The sequence below is a fragment of the Cinclus cinclus genome, chromosome 10, assembly GCF_963662255.1.
Source record: "Cinclus cinclus chromosome 10, bCinCin1.1, whole genome shotgun sequence".
Taxonomy (NCBI): Eukaryota; Metazoa; Chordata; class Aves; order Passeriformes; family Cinclidae; genus Cinclus; species Cinclus cinclus.
The window spans coordinates 4,413,944-4,425,939 of NC_085055.1; the positions used below are offsets into that span (position 1 = coordinate 4,413,944).

Here is an 11,996-nt window from a genome sequence, read left to right on the forward strand (position 1 = left end):
GTATCCATGGCTTATACTGAATTAGTATCCCATTACTTACTCCAGAGTTCACCAGCACACTGGAACCTGAGCAAATATTCTGATTAATCACATACAGAGGACACAACATGGCACTGAAATGTATCTACATGCAAGTTACTGCAAGTGCAGTCTGACAAATACTTTCTTCATAATGAAAATAACAATCTCTCTTGATACTATATGAAGTTCATAGTTATGGAATTATTTCAGTGAAGAAATCCCTACTTGTACTAGAGAAATACCTGTTTTAAAGAAATAATCCCAGAAGTCAAATACAAGAACTTTAAACTACACCATAAAAGGAGAAACATCTGCATAGATTTCATGGAATTCAGGTACTGTCAATATTGAAGGACATCTCAGTCCTTTCCATAAGATGTTTTAGCTGGATGCTGGTAATAAAGTTTGTCTCCACCTCCTTATTTATCCAATATAAACCTACCAAATTTTTGCTGTCTTCCAGTTTGACTTATGGTTACACACAGGACAGGAATACCACAACCAATTAGGGAATGAGGTATATCACACAGGAAAAAAAAAATTCCCATTTGCAAGCCTGCTTTTAAACTAACTAGAATAAACTTGTATTAAATATTTTGCCCATTACCTTCACATAAATTCACAGGAGCTGGTACTTTCAGTCACAACAAGCTCTAAAACCATTTGTAACAATATGATAAAAAATTGTTTTTTTCTACTAGGACTTTCACTGGTGCCAACTGAACAGCTGATTCCTGGCAATGTAAGGAAAACTGTTAATCAAACATCTCCCGTGCTGTTTTCTAATTAGAATATAAGAAAAATACCAGAAAACCAACCGTGCTCTGTCCAACAGGGTACAAAATCTTTATTCACCAATAAGTTAAAGTGTTCTTATAAATAGATGTTCTAGTCTTTTGTACTCTGCACTGAGCATAAAGCCAAGGTTCAGTTATTCCTCAGACTCTGACCCCTCTTCATCCTGGCTGATCTGGAAGTAGCGCAGCTCGTACGTCTCCTTGTCGGACGCAACGACGCGGAGCCAGTCCCTCAGGTTGTTCTTCTTGAGGTACTTCTTGGTGAGGTATTTCAGGTACCTGAAAACCACCAATTTCGTGTTAGAAGCTTCTCTCTGGACAACCCCTGCTGCTGTGTGCACTCCAGCCAAGACAATGTCTTGAGCAGGGCAATACCACAGTAATTATACCCAGAAACAGAAAATGTTCACTATAACAATAAAAGCGTATTTTCACTTACAGGTATGTAGGAATTTATTATTCATTTGACTACACAGTAAAATGCCAGTAACCAGAAACCATTGGTAACTGGTTCTAAATCTTGGTCTAACATAACATTCTGCTGCACCTGTATCAGAAAACAAAGGGGGGAGGCAGGGAAGGATCAGTGCCTCTCATCAGCACACTCAGGTCTTGTGTGTCCTAACAAAATGAACAGTTTAGGGCTTCATTTGGCTTAAAGGGTTTGTTTGCAACAACCCACATCATGCACACATTCATTATAATAAAACCAATTAAATAATCAGTCACACATAACATCAATTCAGTGTTATTGTAAAGGTCCATCTCCCCCTGATATATTTCTAAGGACCTATATAAAATATCTCTATAGATATGCTTAGAGTCAACATTAATTACCAACCAAGTCCTGAGTTTTAAAAACTTATTTTTAAATATCTGATATAATAAACCTATTTTAATTACATGTTTCACTAATATTTACAAGTACTAGGAAGGTCAGATCTAACATCTCTCCAAGTATCAGAAGCGCACTAATTGGAATTCAATTTGCAGGCAAGAGCTGAATATTAATGTGCATTTATGGGACATGGTTTAGTGGTGGATTTGGCAGGGTCAGCTTTATGGCTGGACTTGATCATCATGAATATATTTTCCAAGCTAAATGACTCTCGTTTAACGTTCAACATCCCACAGTTCAAACCCCACAAACACAACAGAATGACACGCACACCAACCTTTTAGAAAACTGTTTCTCAGATGTCACTGTGATCTTGTTCTTCAGACGTTCAATGTGAACGGTGTTGCCCAAGTTTCCGGTTTTCCCATTGACCTTAACCTTCTCCTTTAGGAACTGTTCCTGTTTCAATAATAAAGAAAGAGAACACTAGGGAATGGCACCCTAGGTATGAACTAGGGAAGGGACCCTAGTCAGGAAGCAACATTAAAAAACCACCATTTAATTATGTCCTGACAGAAGTATTTAGAGTGAAAAAAATATTTTACAGAACGTAATTATAAAAAACAACCCTTATGATAAAGTAGAAATTAATATAAAACAGCTCTTTTTATGGACAGGTATGAAACATGCTATAATAATAAGGGTCTTTTACATGACAGTGTTTAAAAGAACAGCTAATGATTTAACTCATTTAGAACGTAGCTATACAACTGCAACTCAGTTACTGCACTAAGGCTTTTATCATTACTATGCGTCAGAAGTATGAGCAAAACCACGACTTACAAAATTTCCGGAATCAAAGATTCCATCTTCCACAGGATGGGTCAGGTCAAGGCAAAACTTCCAGGTTGACTTTTTGGATTTTCGGTCCTTTTGCTAAAAGAGCAAAGCATTCCTCACCATTAACAAACCGGGCCGCAAAACAACTTTTATCCGACCCGAAGAGGAGAACACACATGGCAGCGGGCGCGCCACCTCCCGGCCAGCGCGGCTCACTGCAGCCGGCTCGGCCCGGCCCTGCCGCCTCCCACACGAAGCCCTCTCGGGAAAGCGCGGCTCGCACCGGGAAGGCCGCCGGCTCCTCACCCGCCCCACGGCTCCTCACCCGCCCCACGGCTCCCCCGGCTGGCCCCGCCGCTGCCTCCCTCCCGCTCTCACCGGCGCCATGGCTCTCCGACCGCGCCGCTCCCGCAGAAAGGAAATGTGGCCGTCCACGCCGCGCTTTTATACCCGCGGCAGTGACGTCACCGCGCGGGGCACGTCGGGAGGCGCCGGCGCTCCCGGAAAGATGGCGGCCCCAGCAAAGGAATCCCATGTGGAATTTCCCGGTGTCATTCCCGCAAGAAGGGACGTGGCCGCGCGCCTTCCTCTTCCTCCCGCACGAACCGGAACCGCCCTTCCCACGCCCCTGGAAGTGGCTGCGAAGCCCCTTGACAGCCCCACCGCGCTCCCGTCACTGTAACCAGCACCATCTCCCCACAGCACTGACACCTTTATTATTTCTGGAGCAAAACACACACACACGTACAAATCTTTCCCCTGATCGTTTCCACGGTGTTGAAAACAGTAACAGAGCTTCCCAGACACCGGAGCTGCCGCAGCACCCGGCTCACATTGGTTACAGGATCAGGTTTGTCCCACAAGTGGTAAAAGCCGTCGTGGCCATCGCGGCCCCGGGAGCTGCAGCAGCCGGGTTTGCTTACAACACACAGCACAGGACAAAAGGGGTTCCGCAACACAGCAAAGCACAGCAAACATTTCCTTGGAGTTCAGCAAACCAAGTCACTCTCGGATGCCAAATACTGCAGGGCCACAGTGCAGGTGCTGGAGAGCCTCCGATCACCTCGTGCAGAGCCGCCGATCACTCCAGGATCCACACCTTCAGTAACATTCCCAGCGGATACTCGAAATATCCTGAACAAGGTCTCTTTATAGCCTGAAGTTTAGTTCTACCGTAACAAACTACATTCTAATTACTCAACCAAAAAAAAAAAAAAGTGGGATTTATTGAATTTTGAATTCTGTGAGACTGACCTGCAGTTACCATAAGAGTTAGAACTGTCAACAAACTTGACTTCTTTACAGATTATGTAAAATTATCTGTATTGTGAAACTACAGACCGTGCACCGTTTCTGGGTGCACTTTGGATTAGAAAAACCTGCAAGAGAAACAATGAACTTCAGCTTTAAAAAAAAAAACAGCCCTGAGAACATGGCTCAACCAGCAAGAGCCCAGTTGAAAAACCACCATTATAAGCAAAACATTAGAGAAGGATCTATTGGATTCTCAAAGTATTATTTGCCAACACTGAGGCAGGAAACACTGCAGTCTTTCCAATTGTGTGAACTAGTAAGAGAAACTCAACGAACAGGAGCCATAAAAAAAAGCCTTATTTGGAGTGGAAATACCTCTCACCACCTCCCTGTGTTCACAGGCTTTGCTCTAAACAATTGCCATCAGCTATAAGTTTATGGTTTTGACACAATTTAAGTGTTAAGACAGTAATACAGAACAAATACACCGGTAAGATTCGTTTTAAAGTAAAGCTATGAAAGAACTTCCCTAAGCACTTGGTTATGGATATTAAAAATACACATCTCTATGGACTACTAATCACAAAGTTTGTTGCAACAATTCTGACAGGAAACTGAAACGTCTTACTTTGGAAAAAAAATGCCTCAAATACATGTTTTAATTTAGAAGCAACTTTTAACCTTACTGAAACTTGGAGATTATGCTTTAAGACATGCTTATGTACCTATGGGAAACTTCATGCACGATGGTCTGCACTTCCATGGTGTCTGAAATGCTTCACAAAGACAACTAAGTATATAAGAACAAACCTATAATGAAGTACTTAATCATTTAAGTCTTGCAGAACTGAAGGTTGCAATAGAAGGACATCTGATGGTCCCAAGGAGGGCTCTTCCAGCAAGCTGGAGGTCATGAAACCTCTATCTTTAGATTGCTGTAGTACCTGAAAACTCCAGTCAGGCCAGGACTCCACGTGTAGGAACAGGGCTTAAACCAGCCCTGGTCCCAGAGAGCTTAGTGCGAGTAACTGCTCAGTTTGTGGGCCAGTGACATCAGGTACCTGCCTTCCAACAAGGTTTTAGAGGACAGACTGGAACCTGAAAATAGACTAAAGCACTACCAGAGCAAAGACAAATTCAAGTCTTATAGTTTTCAAGCACATTGGAAGTATTTGTAATACGGTGACAGAACTTGCATTAGTTTGACATAGCAACCTGTGACTTGCCATGTGACACGACACAGCTCAGCTCGCTGTCAGCATCATCAGCAATGGTTACAGTCACCTCCAAGCCAACAAAGCCTGACTTCCAGGTACCATCTTGACGGAGAGGCAGAGCACAGACTAACCTGAACTATTCCTCATCCACTTCAGAACTGTTCTGGAAGAATTTCAATCTAAGAGCTTCTTTTCAAAGCAGCTTTTCCATTTCAGTCAAGGTGCTATTTGTAGAGTTCACCTGCAACATGTTTTGTGCTAGGCAAGAGCGTGTGGCAGGTCCTACCTCTGCCAGGTGTCCCAGGTAGCTGTGCTTTATTACCAGAATGTATTTATTGCTTTCTTTACCTTCACTGGTACTGCTCTCCCTGGCGTGGGAAGTCTGTGGACAACACATGCTTTTACCACCTCCATTACACCTCCAAGGTTTGCTAAGCCCTGCCCCAGTGCTGCCAAGGGCAGCTCAGGACAGTTGCCATGAGCCCTTCAGGGACTAGAGAGTACAAACTATGAAGCTGAAAACATTTTAAGCAGTTGAGAGCAGCATGAAGTGCAACTCTGGCTGCCAAGTAGTGTGAATTGTGCGTGCTGTCCGAGGCAGTTTCCATGTCATCCTCCATCAGCCACTGAGCATTAAGGCAAGTTCATGAAACAATTTCATCAATTGTGAAGAGAGGACTGAGCCATGGACTAAGGAAGTTTCCCGACTCATGAAGAGTCACCAAATCTTAGAATTCAAGTTGAATGCCTTAGACAGGAGGAGCAGGCTAATTATCCTTCCATAACTATTGCTGTGAAGCCTTGTTAAGCTACTAAATAGAGGCATGCATTCATGTTGCTATGACTCAGAACTCCCCAGGACAGGAGCCAGCTTCCCTAACTAGGTAGCAAGTTATTTACTTTTACAGTGAAGCCATGGTTGTTCGGTATCATCTGTCTAGTTTATGTTTTGAAAATACAATAGTTTTATTTTTTAAAAAAAGAATCACATGCATTTAGTTTAGGCTCAATGCTACAGTTTGTCCCACTTTCTGAAAAATGTGTGGTCCCTGTGCTACAAAAATATGGTCTGAACCTGAAGGTTACAACCTAAAGCTGGAAGCACTGCAACAGATTCCCATGGAGTTTGTCACCCTTTTATAGTTTAAGATAAATATAATAAAGGAAAGGAATTGAACTGCATTTTTCTATTTTATTTTTCAAGTCTGACAAAGGCCTCGAGTGAAAGTCTATAGCTTTAACATCCATTCTCACCTTTGTGTCCCCTTGACCTATCTACGTCTTATCTACTCAATATTCCAACGGCCTGCCTAAACCACAGGTAGGCTTTTTTAAAAACCATTTTATCATTACAATAAGCCAACAAGTTGGCAAAGAAGAAAACAGAGGTAATACAGTTTAGTTGCACATGGCCACTGGGGCTTGGTCAAGCCAGCTGGCATTTCTGATCACTTGAGTTTCTTGGTCTAAAAGTTGTGATTGGCACCTACAGTTCTGCAAGAGTCCCAATCCACAAAGTACTTAAGCTTTTAAAAAAGAAAAAAAAAAAAAGAGCTACTTTTATTGTCAGTTCTACCTAAAGATGTCAAAAAAATTACTATTTGTGCTCTAGGTCACTTTATAATCCTAGATACCTACCATCTTATCTAAAAGCCCCTGAATACTGTATTTTGTCTGTTCATACAGACAAACACTGTTTTGCTCAAGCAAATAAAAATATATCCACTAGTAACACCTGATTGGTTTCTTAAATCCATAGCTGAAACCCACAGGAATGTTAAAATAGTTACAATTAAGGAATTAAAATCTCAGTGATTTTGAAAACTGCCAGTTAGCCTGCAACACTAATCCAGAATCCAGCACTGCATTTTTACAATTCAAAAAGGAAATGAGGTTGCTTGTGAAGGCCAGAGCTTTGGTGACAATAAGGACCAAATTTATAGATCTGTGGTTTGTCCAGACCTGAGCAGTTGCCCAAGCCTGGCTATCTTCTTTACTTGCAAGGCTTTATGGCTACAGCACATTCTTCATTCATTGCACTTATGACAGATATCTGGAAGAGAAGATACAAAGGTAAGCTCCAGCCCAGGCCACAGGAAGTGCTCCTAAAAGTTACAAACTTTCACACTTTAGTATCTTTCTCATCTCTTTTGAATGCTCCAGTACACAGGTCCTCCTACATCTCGAAGGACCAATCCCCACCCCTCAAACCCAATCTTCACAAAGACACACAAGTGGTCAGTATCGGAATAAGCATTCTTCATTGTATCATCAAGTGGGATTAACCATAACTGGTCTTGTCTGCCCTCCCTACTTACCTGCACATCTTCATTGGCATTGAATTTTCCTTCTATTTCTTTGCCAAGATCCCCTTCTGGCAACTTTAGATCCTCACGAACTTCACCACTTTCAGTCAGCAGGGAGAGATACCCATCCTGAATGCCTATCAGCTGCAAAGAGAAGTTCATTTTTAGAAGTTTAACATCAGCAGTCACCAGCAGGCAGTAGCTTAATGCAAGCAGAAGGCAGTGAACTCTACCTGTTACAATCATTCTTTAGTACTCTGTAACAGTTAAAAATTTTATTTAAATCCATTTTTAACAAAAGTTCAGTGGGCTGAGAGTTAGGGTAACTGTAGCAAAAGGCATCCTGCTACCAAGAACCAACAGAACTCCGCTGGTTACTTCCTAGTAAGCAGGACGCTAGAAACTCCATCTGTGTGATTTAGGAAATGTACTGCTTCCAGGTCAGTGGTTCAGCTTTCTTCATTGATGAATTAGAAACAATAACTGGAATGGCATTCACTCAACAGTACTGCTTGTATAAAGTGTACACAATACACCATAGTATAACCATACACTTCTGTATCTGCATCTCTACAGTGAGATACTATCATTTACATTAAACACTAATAAATTAGGGAACATCCACCTGGACCACTTTTATAATGCTGTTTTCAACCTAACCAAAAGCCTGGGCTAAGGAGAATGGCTATTTTGACAGAGCAGGTTGAGGAATTTGGAACATGTAACATATAAATCCAAAAAAAAAATAGAATCCCTGAACAACAGAGAAAGACCACCAAGATAACACAAATAATTTCTTGGAAGGTCTAAACCCTAAGGCAGGCTGGTCACACTTTATTCCAAGTCTGGAAGACAATAAAACTGTTTGCTGAAACACTGAGCTTGGCCTTTGTCAAGCAACTGCAGCTTTCCAGATTATGGGGATGTGTCAGTTCCTGACCAGAACTATTCCCAATGAAATAGAAGATTGCAAACTTGTTACAACTCAACCTGAACTGTGCTTTTTAGATCTCACTAACCATAACACAGAAGGCATTACAGAAGTTGTTCCCTTCATACATATATTTCAGTGTAGAGTTGAGGAACTTCGAAACTATTTGGTGTAACCTAAAGCCACTTTCCCCACAAGGAGCAGAAAACATTCTGGCAAGTTCAAATTCACATCAGATGTGGTTTAGGACTGTTTTAGGGATTCATCTACTCCATGCAGGAGTGAAACTATAAATGGCAATTTATGCTTAGATTCAAATTTAGTTATTTGAGATCTTACTTCTCTGTTAACTAATATTAACTTGTAGCAGGGAAAACCTCTCTCCATATTCTAAAGGATGTGAGCACCACAAAGAATCCAGAATTGGCCTTATAACAATAGCTAGAAAAAGCATGGTATGAACTGTCTGTTACCTGTCATGCTTAAACACTGCTACTCTGGCCTGAGGTTGTTTATACGCTAAGGAGCTCTCTCTCCATCAGTGAGTTTCAACAGTTTTAGCAATTCAGTAAATGCTATGAGTTCAGCTGCGTCATGTCTAGACAGGCAAGTCCCATTAATTCTGACAACAGTACTTTATTAAGAGGCAAATTTGGGGATGAAGAGAGTTTGTGTGGGGTGCTAAGAGTATAAAGTCTTATACGACAGTTTACTCACCTGGTAATCGTTCCTCTTGATATTTGGAACATCCATGTTATGAGTTGATGGGCAAATATCTTCATATTTTTTACCAGTGAAGATATCGATACCAACCAAATGGACCTATAAGAGTAGAAAAATAGCTTTCAGTTACTGTTGGGTCTTGGAGAATATGTTATTGCCATCAATATTGCTGGTTCTACTCAGTTTACTACGAGATCATGCGTAATCCCAGACTGTGCCTCAGCCCTTTGCGTGTGGTATGAAAACATCCCTCACATTGAGAGGGGGCCTCTCACTCCCTTCCACAGCACAGTACAGAAATCATACATTAGAGCAAGAGCAGCCACTGTTATCTTCCACTGCCTTCTGTAGATTTACAGCAAGCTAAGAGCTCACAGTGGTTAAGAACATGTTTAAGATCTAGCTGTTCTAAGAAACAGTCAGTTCAAGGGAAAATAGGTGGCCATGCACAGAGATCACAGCAGCTCCCACCTCCCTTTATGCCAGCTGCAGTGCTTGCTGCAGCTAGAGTTTAGATGACCAGTTTAACCAGTTCTTCTCAGGTCCTTTTCCTCTCACAGCTGTTTCTGTATTTGAGAAACTTGGATCTGTCTATCAAAAAAAGCCATAAAGAGGAAGGAGCAGGGAAAAAGCTAGGGAGAGCCTGGTCTACTTTAGCTTGGACAAACCCCAAATACTCTACTCCCCTACACATATGGCACAAAGTTGTGGAAACTTATGAATCTCCTAGTCTGTGCTTGTAACATATCTGCCTCTAAACTCTGATACATTCTAAAGCGTGGCTGAATTAATGAATGAACGAATGAAGGAGGATTTCAGCCTTGCTCCAAGCTCTGGACAGCTGCAGGAGCCAACTGCTTGGACAGCAGGGCTGCAGCCCAAGACAGCAACGAAGAACATCCCTGCTGAGACACAGGCACTCCTCTCTCAGTGCTGGAATAAGGAAATGAGCTGCGAGGCAAACGCAGCAGAACAGGGCCAGAACAGGCCCACAGAGTAACGAGTGTCCGCGAAGCTCTGGATTATGTAACACAGCACGGGCACTCCTGGTCTAATACCGCAACAGTAAAAGTCTGCCGGCACGGGCAGACACAGAAGTGCTACGGTGGGAAGTGACAGCACAACCCAACCACGCCCTAGTGATTTCATCAGCCCCCCTTCCAGAACTTACTCTACCCCCATTACTGAAACTGGTTTTGACGCTATGAGCATAAAACCTTTTGCTTTTTAAAGCGTTAAGGAGTTAAAGTTGGGGAAAAAACCCAACTCCCCCGTCTTCAATCCTTCCTGCTCTACATGACCGAAACCCCTTGGGCCAGCTCAGGAGTGATGAGACACCGCTGCGAGAAAGGCTAAGGCGAGACACAGAGCCAAATGAAACGCTACACCCTTCCCTGCCGGCCAGCGGGGAGCCGCAGGAGCGCACACTGCGGACTGCGCGACAGCCGCGCCGGCGGCGCTCACCTTGGCGTGGCCGTGCTTGCCCGTCTTGGAGGTGCTCATCTCCACGATCTTGCAGGGGCGCCCCTTGAGCACCACGAAGCCGTTCTTGCGCAGCGCCGAGCACTGCATGGGATAGGTGGAGGAGGCGCCGGCATCGCCCGTGGTGAAGTCGAGCTCGTCGGCCATGGCGGTGCGAGGGGGAGAACTGGCGGCGGGGGGCTGCGCGACAACGAGAGAGGGTCGGCTCGGAGCCCCGGCGGCGGAAGAGAGACGGGGGGACGGACACGAACCCAACCACCCACCGCGAGGAGCGCAGGCCGGGCCCCCCCGCCCCGCACACGTGCGCGGCGGGCGGAACCCGCCACGTGCCGCGGGCCCCCGGCCTCCCGCCCCCGGGCCTGCTTCGCCCCCCTCCCTTCCCGCCCCCGCAGCCCCTGTTACCTTGCGAGGAGGATCGGGGGTGCCGGGGGTCGCGGCGGTGCCGGGGCAGCGGGGCGGCAGCGGGGCGGGAGCGGCGGGCGCGGCGCACTCGCGCCCGACACCACTGCGGCGGCCGGCGGGAAGGGGCGGCGCGCGCAGCGCGCGCACGGCCCAGCCCCGCCCCCCCACTTCCGCCACCGCTCATTGGCCCGCGGCCGTTCGGGGGGGGCGTGGTCTTCTAGCCCCTCCCCCGAACCACGTGCCGGCGGCGCTTCCCACACCCGCCCACTCCCGCGCGGTGGCCACGCCCCCTCCCCAGCGCGCGCGTGGCGGGCGCGCTCAGGACGCTGCGGAGGCGCCGATCGTCAACCGCCAGGCGGCGCCGCGCACCGCCTCCTCCCCACAGTCCGCAGCATCGCCGCCATCTTGGGTGGCTGAGGCGGTCGCGGGTGCCCGAGACCTGCTTGGATACGGCGGTGCGAGTTAGAGGAATAGGAGGGGAATGCGTGTCCCCAAAGCCGTGTGAGCCGTATATGACCGTACGCACAAAACTCCTTTGTCTGCCTCGTGTGCTCCCTCTCAGAGTAATCAGAAACGAGCACTTTGAAAGCATTATAATCAGCCTGAAGGGAGGGAGATGGCTGAGATCCTTAGCGAGGGCTTCTGTTTGATATTCCAGTAATGGTGGAATTATTAGTACTGGAATACTGTGGCCAGCTCTGCGGTCTCCACCATAAGAAACAAATGGGTGTGTTGGAGCAGATCCAGGGCAGGACCAGGAAGATGATCCTCTGTAAAGAAAGTCAGAATTGAGGTTGTTCAGCCGGGAGGAGAGAAGCTTCCAGGGAGACCTTGTTGCAGTATTTCCATATATAAAGGACGATTATATGTAAGATAGAGACTTTTTAGCAGGGCCTGTAGTGAGAGGAAGAGGACCAATGATTTCCGACTGAAAAGAGGGTAGGTTTGGAAAAACTCTGGTCAGAAAAAAACTGTGGATGTCTCATCCTTGGAAGTGTTCCAGGCCAGAGTGGATGGGGTTTAGAGCAGTCTGATCCAGTGAAAGGTGTCTGTACCCATGGTAGGGGTTTGGAATAGATGATCTTTAAAGAGATTTTCCAATCTAAAGTGTTCTAAACTATGACACCAGCCCTCATCCTGTCCAACAACCATTCCCTGCGCTGTCTCAGGAGATGTCTGTGGCCA

At 45.4% G+C, this 11,996-nt stretch overlaps 2 protein-coding genes across 3 annotated transcripts; both read right to left on the reverse strand.

Moving 5' to 3' along the window:
- Positions 1–843: 843 nt before the first annotated feature.
- RPL22L1 (ribosomal protein L22 like 1) lies at positions 844–2,965 on the reverse strand. Its single transcript, XM_062499023.1, has 4 exons — positions 2,875–2,965; positions 2,500–2,592; positions 1,994–2,115; positions 844–1,097 (listed from the first exon to the last, which is right to left on the reverse strand). Exons 1-4 carry the CDS (start codon positions 2,881–2,883, stop codon positions 953–955), a joined length of 369 nt encoding a protein of 122 aa, XP_062355007.1. The 5' UTR covers positions 2,884–2,965; the 3' UTR covers positions 844–952.
- A 224-nt stretch (positions 2,966–3,189) lies between these two features.
- On the reverse strand, positions 3,190–10,917 carry EIF5A2 (eukaryotic translation initiation factor 5A2). Of its 2 annotated transcripts, XM_062499021.1 has the most exons (6): positions 10,812–10,917; positions 10,392–10,589; positions 8,922–9,026; positions 7,286–7,417; positions 6,930–7,020; positions 3,190–3,875 (listed from the first exon to the last, which is right to left on the reverse strand). In XM_062499021.1, exons 2-5 carry the CDS (start codon positions 10,554–10,556, stop codon positions 6,961–6,963), a joined length of 462 nt encoding a protein of 153 aa, XP_062355005.1. In that variant the 5' UTR covers positions 10,557–10,589; positions 10,812–10,917; the 3' UTR covers positions 3,190–3,875; positions 6,930–6,960. The 2 variants fall into 2 exon arrangements, with proteins under 2 accessions (XP_062355005.1, XP_062355004.1); XM_062499020.1 differs by having other exon boundaries at positions 3,190–7,020.
- Between the last annotated feature and the right edge of the window lie 1,079 nt (positions 10,918–11,996).

Coding starts and splice junctions, on each gene's coding strand:
- EIF5A2 (XM_062499021.1), bottom strand. CDS start 10,556: ATGGCCGACGAGCTCGACTTCACCACGGGCGATGCCGGCGCCTCCTCC. Junction 7,418..8,921: donor TCAAGAGGAACGATTACCAG/GTGAGTAAACTG, acceptor TTCTCTTTGCAG/CTGATAGGCATTCAGGATGG. Junction 7,021..7,285: donor ATGCCAATGAAGATGTGCAG/GTAAGTAGGGAG, acceptor CTTCTCTTCCAG/ATATCTGTCATAAGTGCAAT.
- RPL22L1 (XM_062499023.1), bottom strand. Junction 2,116..2,499: donor TCTTTGATTCCGGAAATTTT/GTAAGTCGTGGT, acceptor TTATTGAAACAG/GAACAGTTCCTAAAGGAGAA. Junction 1,098..1,993: donor GAGAAACAGTTTTCTAAAAG/GTTGGTGTGCGT, acceptor GGTGGTTTTCAG/GTACCTGAAATACCTCACCA.